This window comes from Polypterus senegalus, chromosome 5 (assembly GCF_016835505.1).
Source record: "Polypterus senegalus isolate Bchr_013 chromosome 5, ASM1683550v1, whole genome shotgun sequence".
NCBI classification, from domain to species: domain Eukaryota; kingdom Metazoa; phylum Chordata; class Cladistia; order Polypteriformes; family Polypteridae; genus Polypterus; species Polypterus senegalus.
This window is the reverse complement of record NC_053158.1, coordinates 66,923,582-66,942,174: the sequence shown is the minus strand read 5'-3', so window position 1 is coordinate 66,942,174 and position 18,593 is coordinate 66,923,582. Positions and strand designations below refer to the sequence as shown.

At 36.3% G+C, this 18,593-nt stretch overlaps 1 protein-coding gene across 5 annotated transcripts in view; it reads right to left on the bottom strand.

Annotated features, from left to right (window-relative positions):
• LOC120530334 (laminin subunit alpha-3-like) overlaps nt 1-18,593 on the bottom strand; it is a 385,202-nt gene that overhangs the window by 17,925 nt on the left and 348,684 nt on the right. For 2 of the 5 annotated variants that reach the window (XM_039754743.1, XM_039754744.1), the window contains exons 66-70: nt 17,883-18,000; nt 14,807-14,947; nt 12,094-12,224; nt 11,585-11,725; nt 9,751-9,904 (exon numbers count right to left, since the gene is read on the bottom strand). In XM_039754743.1, the coding sequence (XP_039610677.1) occupies nt 9,751-9,904; nt 11,585-11,725; nt 12,094-12,224; nt 14,807-14,947; nt 17,883-18,000 (685 nt within the window). Of the gene's footprint in view, nt 1-6,960; nt 7,777-9,750; nt 9,905-11,584; nt 11,726-12,093; nt 12,225-14,806; nt 14,948-17,882; nt 18,001-18,593 lie in introns of those variants that run through there. The other 3 variants (XM_039754747.1, XM_039754746.1, XM_039754745.1) reach the window with 3 other exon arrangements.

The window sequence follows — 18,593 nt, the reverse complement described above, 5'->3', positions numbered from 1 at the left end:
TACTCCTCTGCCTGGAGATGATCCTGTTAAGTGGATGCAGTGGATTCTTCATGATTGACATGAATGATTACTGCCTTTTCCAAATACACACTATATAAAGTTTTTCTATGCCCCCAAAGCTGATGTGCAAATGCCATTCTTATCTCTGTGTTTCACATAAAATGATTTTCCAGACTCTTTTATAATAACAGGTGATATAGTGAGTAGTACTACTTACTCATCAGTCCTAGATGTAATGGAGCTTACATGTTCTCTTTGTGTCCTTGTGGGAGTTCAGGCATCCTACCACATCTCAAAGAAATGCTCATACAAGAGGTAATGTATTTGTCTGTTAGTGTGTTTATTAATTGACTGAAATGCTGAAACGGGTGTCCTGTGATCCTAAAATGGTAAAAGTCGAATGGATGGGGAACTGACAGAATTTTGCATAATTTAAAAGAGATAACTCACTATATAATAGCTAATTGTTTTTTTTTTTAAATCAAGCTCTCCACATTGACATAATTCCAGATCTGTTCAGTGTGCTAACGCAAATAAGGTTGAGTGGATTGGAAATCTGCCAAGTACCTCTGGGTTTGTGCTCATCCATTTTAGTATGCTGACACATAAGAATAAGAATGGAGACTGGCGCTGGATACAAAACATTTTTATTGGCATTGTGGTGAATATGATGTACAGCTTAAGATCCATGAAGGGCATTTAAAAGCCTCAATAAATCATACAGTATTATTTATGATTATTCAGAAGTTGTGAGACTGCCTTTGGGATCACATATTTGTTTTCAGGGCGTTTGCATTAATGCTTGCCTTTTTGACATGAATATTTTAAAACTGCCTTCAGGTATGTCCAATTGTAGAAACAGGAAGATATTTTAGAAGCCAGATGTAATAGTAGTTTGTTCAGCCATTTTAACAGAAATCTCACATTTTAACCACATTACCTGTGATTTTGCCAAAGATTAGTTTTACTTGTGCAGTGTGAGGTCCAGGAATGTGTGATGCAGGTTGAGTTTTTTTCTGTTTTGCAGTCTACGTATCTTATTTGGGTGCAGTTCTTTTTCTTTTATTATTACTCACTTTTTTCTAACCTTTTTGCATGATCTCATTTTTGGAATGTACAGTATACGATGTGTTGAAAGCTTTTCTTATCAACATCTGGTAGTAGCAGGACTGAAGTGAGCCAAAGAGACGTGCCCTTCAAACTGAAACGTTGTCATGTGCATCACGTTAGAACAGACATGTTAGCGCTTGTGGTGGTGATGAGGTAACACCATAAAATACAAGCTTTCAAATGATCATGAATCTTTACATCTTTTCAGAACTATCAGTCTGAGTGTTAGGGCATAGAATGGACATCATGAAGAACAAACTGACAATATTCAGAGAAGAAATGGTAGGGTATTAAAGGAAAACTACAGAAAAAACGGTTTCATTCTCTGGGGGTCATTATTTGGTCAGCAGTTATGCATACACCCTTAAATACATGATTCCAGCCTTGCACTATTTCATATTTGTACTTGAAAATGTTATGACTTAGTACTAAAAAGTGGTTGGAAGAATGGCCTAGTGGCCAACTAAATAGTCCCCTTCTGAGATTTACAAAAATGATCTAACCTAATATGTTACACAGTTTAAAGATAACCCTTGTTACCTTTATGCATATTGTTGTACTGTAAACCAAAAATACCCTTCTCTAGTGTACAGCTAATTGAAATTAAACCCATTCATCATTGGACTTACATGTCCAATGTATGGCATAAAGAATTGATGCCTATTTTTGGGTCTATTGGCTACATGGCAGGCAACCAACCCTGGACTGAGTGCCACTTCATTGCAGCAGAGTGCAATGGTTACATTTAGTAGCCAATTAAATTAACCTGTGTCTCTATTACATGAGAAACAAACTGGAATGTCTGGTGGAAAAACATGCATATAAGAGGAAAACGTACAAACTTTATATAAAGAGGATTTGAAACAAGGATCATGGAGCTACGTGTGAGTAGAAGCATTAACATCTGTGCCACTGTGCCATCAACATTGACATGAAATTCTTCCATATCTACGGTTTTTGGAAATGTGTTTATGGTGAATAGAGGTCTTAAATTAATCTGTTCTATTACAATGAACTTCAATTCGTCTTCAATGATGTGCCTTTGAAGATTTTAGGTCTTTTCAAGTCTATCATGTCATTCATATAAATATATACAGAGGAGAAGTGAGGCTACCATCTTTAACACAATTGCCACTCAATCTTTTGTCTTTGAAGGTCTCAGCTCTACTGGTTGAAATATTAGCAGAGACACACATTCCTTAGCTGCCTTAGTTTTTTTTTTTCAAATTTGAATAGCTTGAACACACAAAAGTAGAACTGAATAACTGTTGGCTTTCATTTATGATTGTTTTTGTATAACTGTTAAAGTCTCACTTATCACCGTAGTCTGGACCATTAAGAAACGTCTCATTTTGGAGAAAAATGAAAGTACAGCGGCTCATTATCTGTGTGATCCTCATTGTAATTTCTTACCACTGCTTAGTCCCCTAAAGCTAATGTCTTATTACGTGACTTCTAGTTGGAGGGGATGTCAAAATTGACATCTGCACTTGCTGATGTCATGTTTCAGGCAGCATTTTTCCCCTGGCTTGGGTTCAAAGTGGTGTTTTTGTTTGTACTGTTTAATTTTATGCCATTTATTTGTATTCATGTTTCTTTTAATTATTAAGTGCATTTTCTTTGTGTTATTTGTAATTGGTAAATACCCAGATTATGTGTGATATGTTTTGTGGGTGGTTCCCCAAGGGGTGGGGCAACCTGTTAATCACCAACAGGAAAAGCACTCCACCTTATGCATGGGACGGCTTTCCATAGTTCTTAACGGTTCATTTCAAATGTACTAGGGAGTGGAGACTTTCTTGTATTTACTGTGCCCTTTGCTATTGCTTTTATGATTTACTGGTTTTTCAAACCTTTGGATTCTGTATTGAGACTTTGTTTACTGTGGATTTCCTTGCCTTTTCAGGCAATTCGTTTATGCTCAATGGAGTTTTGTGTTTTGCAAAGCTTTTTGCACAAATAAACCTTTTATTTTATAAAGATTTTCCAAGACCGTTTTCGGTGTCTTGTTGGGTTTTGACAGTATTTCCCCACCTAGAGGTCAAAAAGGTATTTTTGGGACTTGTGCTTTTGGAATTCCCAAGTCACAACAGCTGATCTGATCACTCTCAGATGTCAGATTATATGAATTGTAATTTGTGAGGATGTCAAGTTGCACAGTAGTATGAAGGCTTCCCAGCACAGTTTCACATTTTGAAGACAAGCAACCACGATTAAGGTTATACTGCTATAGATATGCTATAGTTAGCATCATTAATGAATCTACTGTATATGTCAGGCATAAACTATACATTTGCAAACCATTTCTATGAGTGAAACCGAAGATTTAAATCTGGGTGATCAGTCACATTTTGCATTGACATTGACCAGCTTTAGAGTTTCCCCCAAGTGCTGGAGTCAAGTAGCCTGCTTCAGCACCTAACTGGGTGGACCAAGAAATGGCACTTTATGCAATGCACAGTGACGTAAACAAGTTGATAGCAAATCACTATGGCCTTTAATGCCATACTTTGATAAGTTATGCCTACATACTGAGAAGTAAAACTTACATTTAAGTACTTTAAGTAGTTTATCACTACATTTATTATAAAAACAGTCATTTGTTTCAATATGATTTGGAAGTAATTGACTGTCACTTTCATTTTATAGTTTGGCTCTGGTTATGAGAAATTATATGAGTACTCCACATATGAATTTGGGTTTGTGTCTCCTCACAGTTGTATCCCAGTTAATCAGGAAGTCATTGATTTCAGCTGGAAAGTTCCTATACACTCCAATCAACTTAACAATGTCCAATTTAAATGGGAAACATGCTTCAGTTACATTGCTTCACATTAATTTCCAAGGGCGCCAACAATTGTGGCACATGTGTTTTTGTTAAAAATATTTATTTCTTGATGAGGGCTTTGTTTTTCTTTAAATGAACTTGTTTCAATTAAAAGCCAGATGTTTCTAATCTTTTCAGTTCAAGTTGACGATTCTTCAGCAAAAAGTGATTTTATTCTAACTCTTCTTACTAATTTTTACAAGGGGTGCCAATAATTGTGGAGAACACTGTATAGTGATGGACAGTAGGGACTCTTACCCAGCCATGGCGCCTTCTTAAGGAAGGACTAGGGGAAGAAGCTTGCACAGGGCAATACCTTCCCTGAGATGGCAGAGGGCAACCCTGCTGGCCTGCTATGGTGCCATGGGGTTAGAGTATGGAATCTCAACACTGCCAAGGGGCACTAGGGGTACGTCTGAGCTCTCCTTAGCATGACTGCCTCCACACCCGGAAATACCACCGGAAGATGATCACCCAACACCTGGAAGCACTTCTGGGTGCCCTATAAAAGAAGCCAGTTACCACTACTCCAGAAGTCAGAGTCAGGAGGCTTGAGAGAGGAGTCAAGGTGGAAGAAAGAGAAAGAGAAGAAAGGACTGTGTATTTGGTGCTTGTAGTACTGTGCTACAGGTACGAGACAAAAGAAAAGTGTTCCCCATTCTGAATAAAGACTGTGTTGTGCTGAGTCTGTGTTTCTGTCTGTTGTGTTGGGTGTTTGGTGAACTGTCCGCCCACTGGTGTCCACAATATATATATATATATATATATATATATATATATATGTGTGTGGGTGTGTGTGTGTGTGTGTGTGTGTGTGTGTGTATAATGTGTATACATGCACATGGGAACCAGCTGAAGGGCCTAAACACTAGTAATTCTATGCCAGGCCAGGGGGTGGCGGAGTGTACTGACTATCTCTCTCAGTCCCTAGCAGACGTTTTCCGGGAAATCCCGCCTGTTGCCGGCCCCAAGGATGACATCACTTCCGGGCACAAGGACACCACTCCCAGTTCCGGCATAGATGACGTCACTTCCCTTCCAGCCCTTTAAAACTGCCATCTTGCCTCAGTACAGGCAGTTCTGTTCTGGACTCCGAACTAAGCACATCGTGCTATTTACAACTACTTTTGCAGCCGATTCAATTATACGGGTGGCTGCCCTAAATCTTTATGATGTCTCCGACTCATTCTTATCACAATGTATATATCCATCAATCCTAACTGCAATCACGGGGGTCTGCTGGAGCCAATCCCAGCCATCACAGGGCGCAAGGCAGGAAACAAACACCGGGCAGGGCGCCAGCCCACTGCAGTGTGTATATATATATGTGTAATATATATATATATATATACATACATACATATATGTGTGTGTGTAATGCATATTTGATTATTGAACTTGGGCTGTCAATAAGCCCATGACCCTTCTCCTGATTCCATTCTTATTTAAATACTGCTGCCGCCCATCAGAGCCGGTACATAATCTAATTAACCTAATCTAATTTTTTAAATCTAATTTTGACTATTCTAAATGAAATGACTCATATCTACAATTAGGATTTTGTCCAGTCAAAGTATAATTACAACCAACAGTATCTGAAAGCTTGCTAGAAGTCACTGGAAAACCTCCCTTTGTCCTGAATATTAAAAAGAGATAGGGGATATATAAAATCTGAATTATATCTATTCAAAATTAATCACTGATATCTACACTTTGAATTCTGGGATCTATAATATGATTCATCAAGAAATAACACAAATGGTTTTTCACAGATATATCATCCATGCCAGTGTTAAGTGGATTGTCGTTTGTCCTGTGATTATGTGAAACATTTACAGTTTGCTGACAAAATGACTGCTGAAAACACATTACTTTAACATGGCCTTTATATAACTTCACTTTAACTTAATACTGATACTCTGTATGTTCAATTCTTAATAATAACTATTCACAGTGGCTCCAAAATCCATACTGACCCCTACTCTCTTTTCTGTTTCTTTTTCCGGTTTCTTTGTGGTGGCGGCCTGCGCCACCACCACCTACTCAAAGCATCATGATGCACCAACATTGATGGACTGAAAGCCAGAAGTCTACGTGACCATCATCATCAGGTCCTTCCATGAAAACCCTAAATACAAAGAGGACTGTTTGACTAATGTTAGGTAGATTGCCCAGAGGGGACTGGGTGGTCTCGTGGTCTGGAACCCCTACAGATTTTATTTTTTTCTCCAGCCTTTGGAGTTTTTTTGTTTTTCTGTCCACCCTGGCCATCGGACCTTACTCTTATTCTATGTTAATTAATGTTGACTTATGTTTATTTTTTATTGTGTCTTCTATTTTTCTATTCATTTTGTAAAGCACTTTGAGCTACATTTTTTTGTATGAATATGTGCTATATAAATAAATGTTGATTGATTGATTGATTGAAAATGGAAGAACAAAAATGAAATGCAGAAAAAATGCCATCTTGCTTGAGAAACACCATTTTTCACTTTCACATACATTAAATCTTTATTCTCTTTTAACTTTTCAATGCCCATTGGCAGCTAGGATTGGTTCTGCAACATACTGAAGATACACAGACAGAAAGGCAGAGTTGCCAAGTCTGTTATTTAAACAGGCAGTATGTAGACAAATTTGGACCACTGTTTAAATTTCAGTACATTATCACTTTTTGCGCAATTTGAATATTCTCATCATGCTCATGTGTTGCTGTTTTTTTCTGTTTTTTAAGCTAACCCCTGATTAATCCCATTGGTAAATTGTGCATTGTCAGACTGACTAGGGACTCTAAACTAGACTGCACTCCATGTGACATATGCAATGGTTTTCAAAAGAAGACATATTGTACATTTTGGGATATGCTTACAGCATACTGTTTGATGTGCATACATCATCTTTAATCCAGAGAACGATCTGTGCTAAAACTGTTCCTACCATTAAAAATGAAATTAAAAAAACCCTGCTGCAACAAATGTATTACTGAATATGTATGTATTGTGAATTAATTAGTAAGTTAGGCAGAGAATATAGCAATGTTTAATTCTGGTGAAAACAGTCAATGACATTTTATTGGTTAGCAGAGTAGGCCAGACATTTCATTTTGTCAGATAAATGCACATTTCACTTTTAATAGGCACACAATAACCAAAGCATGAGAGCATAGGTTTAACTTTCTTATAATTATAGGTGTCACTGTGCGTCAAAAGGTTTTTTTAAACAATACTTGTTTTACAGCTTCTAATGTAAAAATAAATATTTAGCCACAATGTTATTTTTTCTTTCACATATTTGTTGGCCTCAATAATGAAAATTATACACAGTTCAGAGAGTTTTTTTTTTTTTTTTAAATAAAACCCACAAAAACAATCTTGGTGTTTATATTACAAATAACACATTCTGTTCAAAATAAAATTTCCTTTGTGTTCCATCTCATTCATGATCACATTTCTTCAGGTACTTCTTAGTTAGACATTCACCTACCCAAACAGCTTTCACATTACATTTAAAAATGACAGATTGAACAGAACACCGCATCAGCAAGACATTTGTCTTGGACTGTTAAGCACATTAGTTTCTTTGTCATTTAAAGTGAAATGCCTCGTATGTAGCAATGTTATATAATGCACAGATACACAGCAATTAGTGTATTTAAAAACAAATTAGCTAAAAATGGTTGTAGACATTATACAGTAACATTTAGTTCATGAAATATAATTAGTCATGCACATATGTTTGTGGCACTCCACATTTTTAAGGAAGAAGTCAAAATTCCTGATCACTTTTAGCGTTCACTTTTACTCTTTGGGAAGGGGGAGGTTCTGATAAGCTCTTCATCTCTGAAAATGAAGCAGTATAAATCATTTAAGATATCAGCACACAAGCCAATATGCATTTAATTAACAATGGTTTGTTTACTGGATGTTTGTAAGAAAGTATTCAGACACTAAGATTTATTTTCCACCAGACTAAGCACTGCATTCAAATACTGACTTTTCTATTCAGAATATATAATGTATAAAGTTGTACTCATATAGTGTTAGTTTACTGAACTTTGTTTATTTCCTACATGGATGCTTTTATTTTTTCACATATTTGCAATGCAGGAATAATTTTTATGGCATTGTGCTTTGTGACGGTACTAAGATGTAAGTTACATAAGGACTGATTAATTCTGTTCAGTTCAGTGCCTATTCAGTTTTGTAGTTATGTAGTTTTCCAGTAAACGATTAATGTTGTTATTTTTAATTTTAACTGCATTTAGCCATTCTCCAGTTTCATGAGAAATATTGCAAAGTGAAAACCTAAAGCCATATGGGAGTTACCTAGTTATCATATATAAGACTATTATCATTCTGCAAGCTGTTTCATTTTCATTTTTTTTTTGCATGGAAAAGACAGCACTTTTATGATGAAAGTATCGACAGAAACAGACATAAGTAGAATACTAAAAATGCACTTGGAACTGAACTGGAATGATAGTTTTAAAATCTTCGCTAAATAACTGTGTAAGAGCAAGTCAGGCATGAGAAATGCTTATGTACTCCGTTTACACTTCACTATAGAAGATGGCAATGTAATATTCAAAAGAAATCAAAAGTTTTTATTATGCTTCCACACAAGAGGATAATACAAAATAAATGCATATCTCAAAATATGAGAAATGGATAGGTCATTGTGGACATGGTATGAACTTTTAGCATTTTATGATTTTTTTAGAAAGTAAAAGCAGTAACATTATATTTTAATGAGTTACACAGTGATTCATTTAATTTTTGTCACAGATGACATTATTATGGAATAGCTTGATTTTAAACAATTTTAAACAAATATTGTCAAAAGTAAATGTAATTCCTAATGATTTTTTTTCTTTGTACACAATGCTAGTTGCATAAGAAAGGAAGAATAAAAATTAATTTTTGATTTTTAACGTCATTTATGTAGTGATGATAATCTGAATTTGGGCAGCACGGTGGTGCAGTGGTAGCGCTCCTGCCTCGCAGTTAGGAGACCCGGGTTCGCTTCCTGGGTCCTCCCTGCATGGAGTGTGCATGTTCTCCCCGTGTCTGTGTGGGTTTACTCCGGTTTCCTCCCACAGTCCAAAGACATGCAGGTTAGGTGCATTGGCAATTCTAAATTGTCCCTGGTGTGTGTGTGCGCCCTGTGGTGCGCTGGCACCCTGCCCAGGATTTGTTTCCTGCCTTGCACCATGTGTTGGCTGGGATTGACTCCTGTGACCCTGTAGTTAGGATATAGCAGGTTGGATAATGGATGATAATCTGAATTTATTCTTGTATATCAAACATAACTAAGATCAAGATAATATCACTACCCACAACTGAAGAAGAGTTATTGCCTCCTCTTGAGTTAATACAGCATTTCTTTAGTTCAGCATTTAAGGCCTCTGTTCTTCCACTAAGATTGTAGTTGGAGTGCTAGCAGCAGAAAGACTCTGGTGGATGTACAGTAAATCCAAAAATTGTAATGTCAGAGAAAAGAAAATGTGTTTTTACTTGTTAGTGATACTTTTTCAATCCTTCAATAGTGCTTCTGATCGACCAGGATCATTTCATTATAGAATGATCAAATGAAACCATCTTTATTGGTTTCTTCTACATTTTAATGCAAAATATTTTTACATTTAAATTTTGGTGGATAAACTACTTTGCAAGAGTTGCATCTTTTAGCATACTGATCTTACTGCTTTAGATATTGGTGGTATATTAGAATAAATAAAATCTTTTGCAGTTGTTGATCACAAATTAAAACGGGAGGGATTGATTTTTTCTCTCCAGTCCATAAAGCATACTCACTCTGCTAACCTTGTCCATTCTTAAACTGGTGCGATTCCAAACTTCTTTGAGCATTATTGACTGTGGAGGCTTTTCAGCTCTGCACATATCTAATGATACATCTCCAGTCTTTGAATAATTGCGGAAATCTTCAACACTGTATAGAGCTGTTGACCTACAACGGAAACAAGAAGATAAAATACACTTTATTTGTAACAATTTAGACCAATGGGATTTACAGTACAATAAGAAGAACACATGTAAGAATGCTAATGAAAATGGGCAAAACAACTCAAAATCACTAGTAAATGTCTCCAAAATGATATTTCATTGATTTCAGAAAGCCCCAAAGCTGGGTTGCTGTATGCACATTTCAACCCTCATTGTATTTTTGCCCACTGTGGTTCATTCATGGTTTACTCCCTGTTGAGTAGCAAGTCATTACAGGGTATGAAAACAGCTAAAGACATAATGTATATTAAGAACGCATCTAATGTTGTAGAACTGATCACTAGAGAGTTTGGAGATATCATTGGAGCAAATAAAGATTAATAAGCCAGTTAAGTGTGAATAATAACAAAAGTAACTAGTCAGAATGTAATAAAAAAAAAGCTGGGAAAAAAGCAGTAGAAAATATGGACAGGAGAGCAAAAGATCCAAAACATGACAATGAAAGAACAAGAACATGAATTAATAAGCATACATTTTAAGACAGTATGTTTTTGGACTCCGCCAGGGCTGCCCTTTGTCACCGATTCTGTTCATAACTTTTATGGATAGAATTTCTAGGTGCAGCCAGGGTGTTGAAGGGGTCCGGTTTGGTGGACTCAGGATTGGGTCACTGCTTTTGCAGATGATGTTGTCCTGTTTGCTTCATCAGGCCGTGATCTTCAGCTCTCTCTGGATCAGTTTGCAGCTGAGTGTGAAGTGGCTGGGATGAGAATCAGCACCTCCAAATCCGAGAGCATGGTCCTCAGCCGGAAAAGGATGGAGTGCCCTTCTCAGGGTTGGGGGAGAGATCCTGCCCCAAGTGGAGGAGTTCAAGCATCTCGGGGTCTTGTTCACGAGTGAGGGAAGAATGGAGCGTGAGATCGACAGGTGGATCGGTGCGGCATCCGCAGTGATGCGGGTTCTGCATCGGTCTGTCGTGGTGGAAAAGGAGCTGAGCCGTAAGGCAAAGCTCTCAATTTACCAGTCGATCTACGCTCCTACCCTCACCTATGGTCATGAGCTATGGGTAGTGACCGAAAGAACAAGATCGCGAATACAAGCGGCTGAAATGAGTTTCCTCCGCAGGGTGTCTGGGCTTTCCCTTAAAGACAGGGTGAGAAGCTCAGTCATCCGGGAGGGGCTCAGAGTAGAGCCGCTGCTCCTCCGCATTGAGAGGAGTCAGATGAGGTGGCTCGGGCATCTGATCAGGATGCCTCCTGGAGGCCTCCCTGGTGAGGTGTTCCAGGCACGTCCAACCGGGAGGAGCCCCCGGGGAAGACCCAGGACACGCTGGAGGGACTATGTCTCCCGGCTGGCCTGGGAACGCCTTGGGATTCTCCCGGAAGAGCTGGAAGAAGTGGCCGGGGAGAGGGAAGTCTGGGCCTCTCTGCTTAAGCTTCTGCCCCCGTGACCCGACCTCGAATAAGCGGAAGAGGATGGATGGATGGATGGATGGATATTTTAAGACACAATTAGACTAGTTTACTCATGTTTGACACAACATATGACATTATTCACCTCTGTAAACACCAGTAATGAATGCTCCAGAAATACTGTGAATTAAATCAAGCTAAAAAATACCCATCTAGAGAATATACACAATAAAAATATACAGAATGAGGCATTATCAAGAGGTGGAAATTACCTCCTCAAATAGACATCTGATATGCAGCCATCAAACGAGCCTCCTCCCAGATATACATTAGGGTTAGGCGGTTCCTGTATATTAGGGGGTGAGCCTTGATAGGGTCCCCCCATGTCATTTTCATCAATCAGCAATGTTGTCCTAAAAAGAAAAAAACAACAATGTGAAACTTCAAGATTAATAAAATGTTTAACTTTTGATGAACAAACTGTTTCGAGAGTCTTACTGCTGGTGATCAAATCTTTATTAGCAGATAAATCTATTATTTAAAATATCCATGCTTATATAGTATAGTATGTGAGCTGTTCTGACAAAATAATACTAAATATGGCAAGTAACTTCTTACCTGCACAAATCAGGAGTTGTTAGAGTACAGTATGTTTTTGACAATTCAGTTTCAGTTAAACATTACCAGGTTGCACAGATTAATTGTCTAATTAATTAATGTCTATTTAAACAAGCATTCCAGGTCTACTTATCTTTATTTTAGAACTGCAATATGCACTTACCCCAGTGAATTTCTCGTAGCCATTAAGTGATGCCAGCTACCATCTGCATACTTTTGATTTGATCTCAGCATTTTATTATTAATTTTAAATGTTACATAACCATCTTCCAAAGACAGAGACAGGGTGTTATCCTAAAAAACAACAGAAAATATTTGTCTGAGTAAATCATATTCTGTAAATGTAAGCTTCTGTGTGCTACCATTAGAAAATTAAGCACATTATTCTCCTGTATATCCTGAGTTTTAATGTGACTTAGGTGTCAGCCAAGAATTGAAATATTTGTTATATTTACTATACTACCTATATAATTATGATAATATTTTGAATTTAACAGATGAAAGTTAAATTATGTGCCAGTATAACCATTCCAGAGTATATTAACTTCATCTCCTAAATTGAAATTCTGTCATTTTCATCTTACTATTGAGGTTTACACTGGTAGCGTCTTAAAAAAGAAACATAACACCCTCAACTCCAGCTGGCATCAGTTAAAAATCTGAAACTGAATTTAAAGTAAAATGCTTTTAAAGACTTCAGAACTACAAAACAATAAAAAGGTACTCTGTATATGACTATTAGTTGGGCTATTTTAAGGATTAGTACATTATTTTTAAAGTTATTTTATAAAGTTTTTAAATTGTCTTGGTGGATGTTTATATACATTATAAAACACTCGTGCAACAGGCATCTCAAGTAACCTGACCACGATAGATGTCTTATAGATGACCTCTTATATCACTGAAAGATGCTTAGAAATTAGTTCACGCGTTTGTTTTCAGTCGACTAGATTACAGTAACACACTCCTCTCAGGACTACCCCAAAAAGACATAAATCACTTGCAACGAGTGCAGAATGCAGCTGCTAGAATCCTAACTAGGAAAAGAAAATCCGAACACATCTCTCCAGTTTTGATGTCACTACACTGGTTACCTGTGTCATTCAGGATTGACTTTAAAATTCTGTTTATGGTTTATAAAGCCTTAAATAATCTCGCCCCATCTTATATATCGGAATGTCTGACACTTTATATTCCAAATCGTAACCTTAGATCTTCAAATGAGTGTCTCCTTAGAATTCCAAGAACAAAACAAAAAAGAAGTGATGAGGCGGCCTTCTGCTGTTATGCACCTAAAATCTGGAATAGTCTGCCAATAGGAATTCGCCAGGTTAATACAGTAGAGCAGTTTGAAACACTGCTGAAAACATATTACTTTAACATGGCCTTTCTATAACTTCAATTTAACTTAATCCTGATACTCTGTATGTTCAGTTCATCATAATAACTATTCATGGTGGTTCTAAAATCCGTACTGACCCCAACTCTCTCTTCTGTTTCTTTTTCCGGTTTCTCTGTGGTGGTGGCCTGCGCATACCACCACCTACTCAAAGCATCAAGATGTTCCAACAATTATTGATGCCAGAAGTCTACGTGACCATCATCATCATCAAGTCCTTCCGTGAGAACCCTAAATCCAAAGTGGACTGTTTCATTTATGTTAGGTAGAATGCCCAGAGGGGACTGGGCAGTCTAATGGTCTGGAATCCCTACAGATTTTAATTTTTTCTCCAGCCGTCTGGAGTTTTTTTTTTGTTTTTTCTGTCCACCCTGGCCATTGGACCTTACTCTTATTCTATGTTAATTAATGTTGACTTATTTTATTTTCTTACTGTGTCTTTTATTTTTCTATTCTTCATTATGTAAAGCACTTTGAGCTACTTTTTGTATGATAATGTGCTATATAAATAAATGTTGTTGTTGTTGTTGTTGTCTTACATAGACACCCCTTCGTCTTTAGGTAAGGGGCTTATTTTTTGATCAGTTAGCCTCCTCAGTTAAGTAAAGGATCCAGATTAACAAAAAATTTTCTTACTGGTTTGTACCCATTTTATGGGAAGAGTGCACAATTATTGCATCAAAAATTTAAGAAACCTATTACAATAGTATTATAATTCTATATGTGGCCCAGAATATCTTCATGTTATACCTTACAAATTAGGTAAACTGGTGGCACAGTGTGTAGGGCTGCTCCTCATGTATTCCGCATTCCAAGTTCAATTTGTATGCCTGAAAGCTGTCTATGTAGATTTGTGTTCTGAAGTGTAGGGTTACCTCCAGATATTTTCATTTTCCTTCTCCAAAGACATACAGGTAAAGTATATTACAGACTCTAAATTTGCTCTGAGTGTGTGGACCCAACCATTTATTGATGTCCTGTCCAGGGTTGTTTCCTTTCTTGCTCCCAATGCTACTGGGACTGGCTCCAGCTACCCCCAGGATCCTGAACATTATTTACTGGGTTGCAGAATTCTATATTATTGGCATAGTGATTATATTGTTGGATGGTAAACCACAAAGTCATCAGTTTACTTCCCATTGCCACCTTGAACAGGCCAAGTAAGGTGTTACAGTTTCTATTAGGAAAAAAGTAAATCATAGTGCTAACAACATGCTTTGGCTATAGATATTACATAAAGTATATAGAACAATGGCAAATTTTCATGTCCAGTATTTATTTGAATTTTTATATTGCTGGGATTGGAAGTTCAGTGGAACTGTAATTTAAGACAATTGTATTTATTTCCAGAGAAGCCATGCCACACTTGAATATGATCTACAAATCATTATACTTTTCAGAACAAAAAGTAAACTGTCAAACTACCCGCATGCATTACATTCCTACAGAAACACAATAAACACAACTGATTTCTTACTGCTTGGTTGTTGTTGAGTAACAAGCCATTCCCCTCAGTTGTTCTGAAACCCAGTGCTGCCATAAAGTTATCAGGAATAGAGAAGCCGTTTGGATCAGAATCCAGAAAGCCTTGACTTTTACAGCTTGCTGAGCGAGTGAGCTGCAATGGAAGGAACAGTCAGAACAATTAAATCAGACAGACTAGATTGTAAAGAGACTACAAAGAATGAACTCAAGATGTAGGCATTTGTTAATCTTTTCCTTTTCAACATTCAAAGGTAGGTTTAAAGTTGATTGGTTAAACTGAAATATTCTCTTTGATATACCTGTATTTTGTATTTGAAATTACAATACTTTATCTATATCAGTATGTGTATACACTATATATTCAGTTATACTACATGTTAGTATGGTTCATGATTATTTGATGTTTCTGGTATGACACATGGTTGCAATACCTGCTTACACTTACTAGATTTCTTCTAGAGACTCTGTCCCCACACCCATGAAAAACATTAGTAACAAGATTTAATAAAAAAACACCCAGTAGATCCTGGCTGACATATCACAAAATTGCCCAAATAATTCACATAGTGGATTAGATTCTATTGCAAACCTGTAATACATATTGTCCTGTATGTGTACTTTCTTTTATTTCAGAGTTAGTACAGTATTTTTTACTTTTTCATTTCCAGGGAAAATTACACAATGGTAGACTAATTCCTATTACTTTATCTTAAGTGTGTGTGCTTAAGATTGCTTTCGCTATTACAAGATTATTACTTTTATATGAAAAAAATTACAAAGAATTTCTTTAGATTGTCGCAAATTTTCAGGATCTATAATGAAATTTGGATTACATTTTCCATCTAGGTTTATATGGAAAGAAAACAAACTAAACTATATTTTAAAATCTATATAATATAAGCAAACTTCTGCCTATCTGACATTACTCTTTGTTGGGCAGGTGCAGCATTTTCAGTATTAATGTTTGTGATGCAGCATCCACTGTAATGAAATTTGTAGAGTATATAGTAATAATACACATTGCATTATTTATTCCAACAGATGGTGCATCACAAACATTAGCACAACCATTAAGAATCCTATGCCAAATGCTGTATAAATGAAGCCACAGATAAACTGACACTATAAATTAATAGTGGAAAATTTAAGTAGAACAAAATAAGAAATAAATAATTTTTTAAGTCCATTAAACACTCTGACAGCAGGAATAAATCATGTAAATAAACAACAGTAAATTCCATTAACAATTATAATGACGGCACATTGGTCTCCTAGGATCAGAGGTTGAGGCCCCATTGGTCATACCATCAGCTACTTCCTTCTCTTTGCCAGTCAATGGGCTCCAATGAGATTAGTACTTCTTTTATCAGACTTTATAATTTATATTTTTTTCTATTTAAATTTTCCTTTATTAGGTTATAGTGTCAGTTGTATGTGCTATATTTGGAATGAAAAATGCAATGTATGCAGTTTCCAAGAAATTCCTTGGAATTGGTGTGGTGAGGGTGAGTTGAGCATGCAATGAGTTACATACAGTTTTTTGCATCTGAGACTAAAATGAATTTTGCAGGTTATGTCACAACTGAGAAATGCAACATGCACTACAAAGAGTTTTTAAATATTTTTTGGGTGTGGAAAACAAGAAATATTGCTTGTTTGTACTTCTGTATATACACGCGTGTTCGTTTCTGCAGTGGCATAATACATATACAGTAATCTGTTGCACACCGGTAAAAATAATCCTTTTCATGCATCTCATTCACATTACCGCTCAGGAGTGCAGTGTGTTTTTTAAAAATATGACATGCTGCATATTTTCCATACGAAGACACACTTAAATGTAGCATAGTGAACACTACTGGGTTTTCTCCATGGAAAACTTTCAATATATGAGGAAACCCCCTTAGCCGTTACCTAGCAACATCATATTCTTGTTTTTTGATTCCTGTAGAAGAGGCTGGAAAAAATCACTCTTTGAGTGCTGTGGCGCTTCATGTTTCTTTTTTGCCTCCAGTGTATCTTTACTATGATTGTCATTATACCCTGTACTTGGTCTTGGCATCTCAACAAAATATTTAAAAGTGAGTTTGAATATGGTTTTCCCTAGAGATCTTTGTTTAAATGATTGGTAGGTGCACATGGAATTAATGCATATACTATACACCTTTCTTCTTGTGTCAGTGGTATGACTTTTGCTGGAAGCAAAATGCAACTTACTTCACAATTTGTTTGAGAAACAAAACACTAAGCTTCACTGCAAATTCAATTTTGCATCAATCATTTGCCTCATCACTAGAGGAAAGCAACTCTGGACTGGCTGCCAGTCTGTTGCAGGGCCCATTCAGGCACACACCTACTGAAAACAAGATGCCAATCAACCTAACATGCACGTGGAGGAAAGCCATACACACACGCAGTAAGAATGTACAAATATGACCCTGTCAACAGCTAAGTGGAGGATACTGGATCCATGAAGCAGCAGGACAAACTGGTTTTCCCCTTTAATATAATATAATATAATATAATATAATATAATATAATATAATATAATATAATATAATATAATATAATATAATATAATGTTGCAAAAAAATGTTACATTTGAGGGATGTAGTGAGCTAGGGTCAACCCTAGAAGCATTTGGAAAAGGGAGGTATCACTTGAACTCATTTATACTTTGCCATTCAATGTAATCTGTACAGCTTTACGATATGGCAGAAAAGCTGCAGACAAACCTATGCAGACACACTTTTGTAATCCAAAAATTATTTCCTGCAGTTATGAAGCAACATTGTCATATATTTTTCAAAACTGCAAAAATCAGCCTTGTATGTTTTTCTCCCCACTATATAACAACTAGATCCCAAACTAGCAGGTTGTTGGTGGTGTGAGCTAAGTGGTGCTCATGGAGGATGGAAAGTGAATATTTCAGCAACTACAGCATGATTAAAATGATTCAATGACATTGTTTAAGATGTGCATTTAGAAAAATCCCTAAAGTTGCACTTGTTTTAAGAAAAACTATTCTCTGCTTGCTTACAAAATACACACATATAAACACAACTTACCAGTAGATCATCTGAGCATCCTTTGCTAACGCCAACTGTTTCAACAAACTGTGCACTACGCTCAGGTGTTTTGACACCTTTAACACAGCCTCTGAGTGGTGGTGTGTCTATCTGATATCTAAAAGGAAAAAACATAAAGAAAAACTTTCATATAACAAAATGTTATACTTAATTCTTAATCAAAATCAATGATTTTATTGGTAGGGGATGGAGTGGCGGGTTATTTCAAGTTCTCCCAAAAAGCATCTCTGTATATTATATTTCTAAGAATTAAACAGCATATCACTTTATTACATTCCTTCACTTTAAAATTAAATTAAAACTTAAAAAAATGATGGCTAGAATATGTTTAGCCGTAATACTAATTTAGCTAAAAACTACTCTTATTGTTGATATCCATATACAGTACATTACCATATTGGCAACGATGAGGCCAGTCTGCTTGATAAGATATACATTACTCTCATTAAAGTTTTGTAATTCAAACAAATAAAATTTGCAATTAAAAGAAGAACTAATTTTGAACACTTATCAGTATTATGATCAAGTACAATAAAAAAAGTTATTGTATTTTTCATCAACGTTTAACCATAAATAAAACATTTCCTAGGACTGCATAATCTACAAATATGGTAAAATTCTTATGCAACTTCAGAATGCCTAAGGAGTACCCAGCATGCATTTTACTCCTACAAGTAATCACTGGAACTT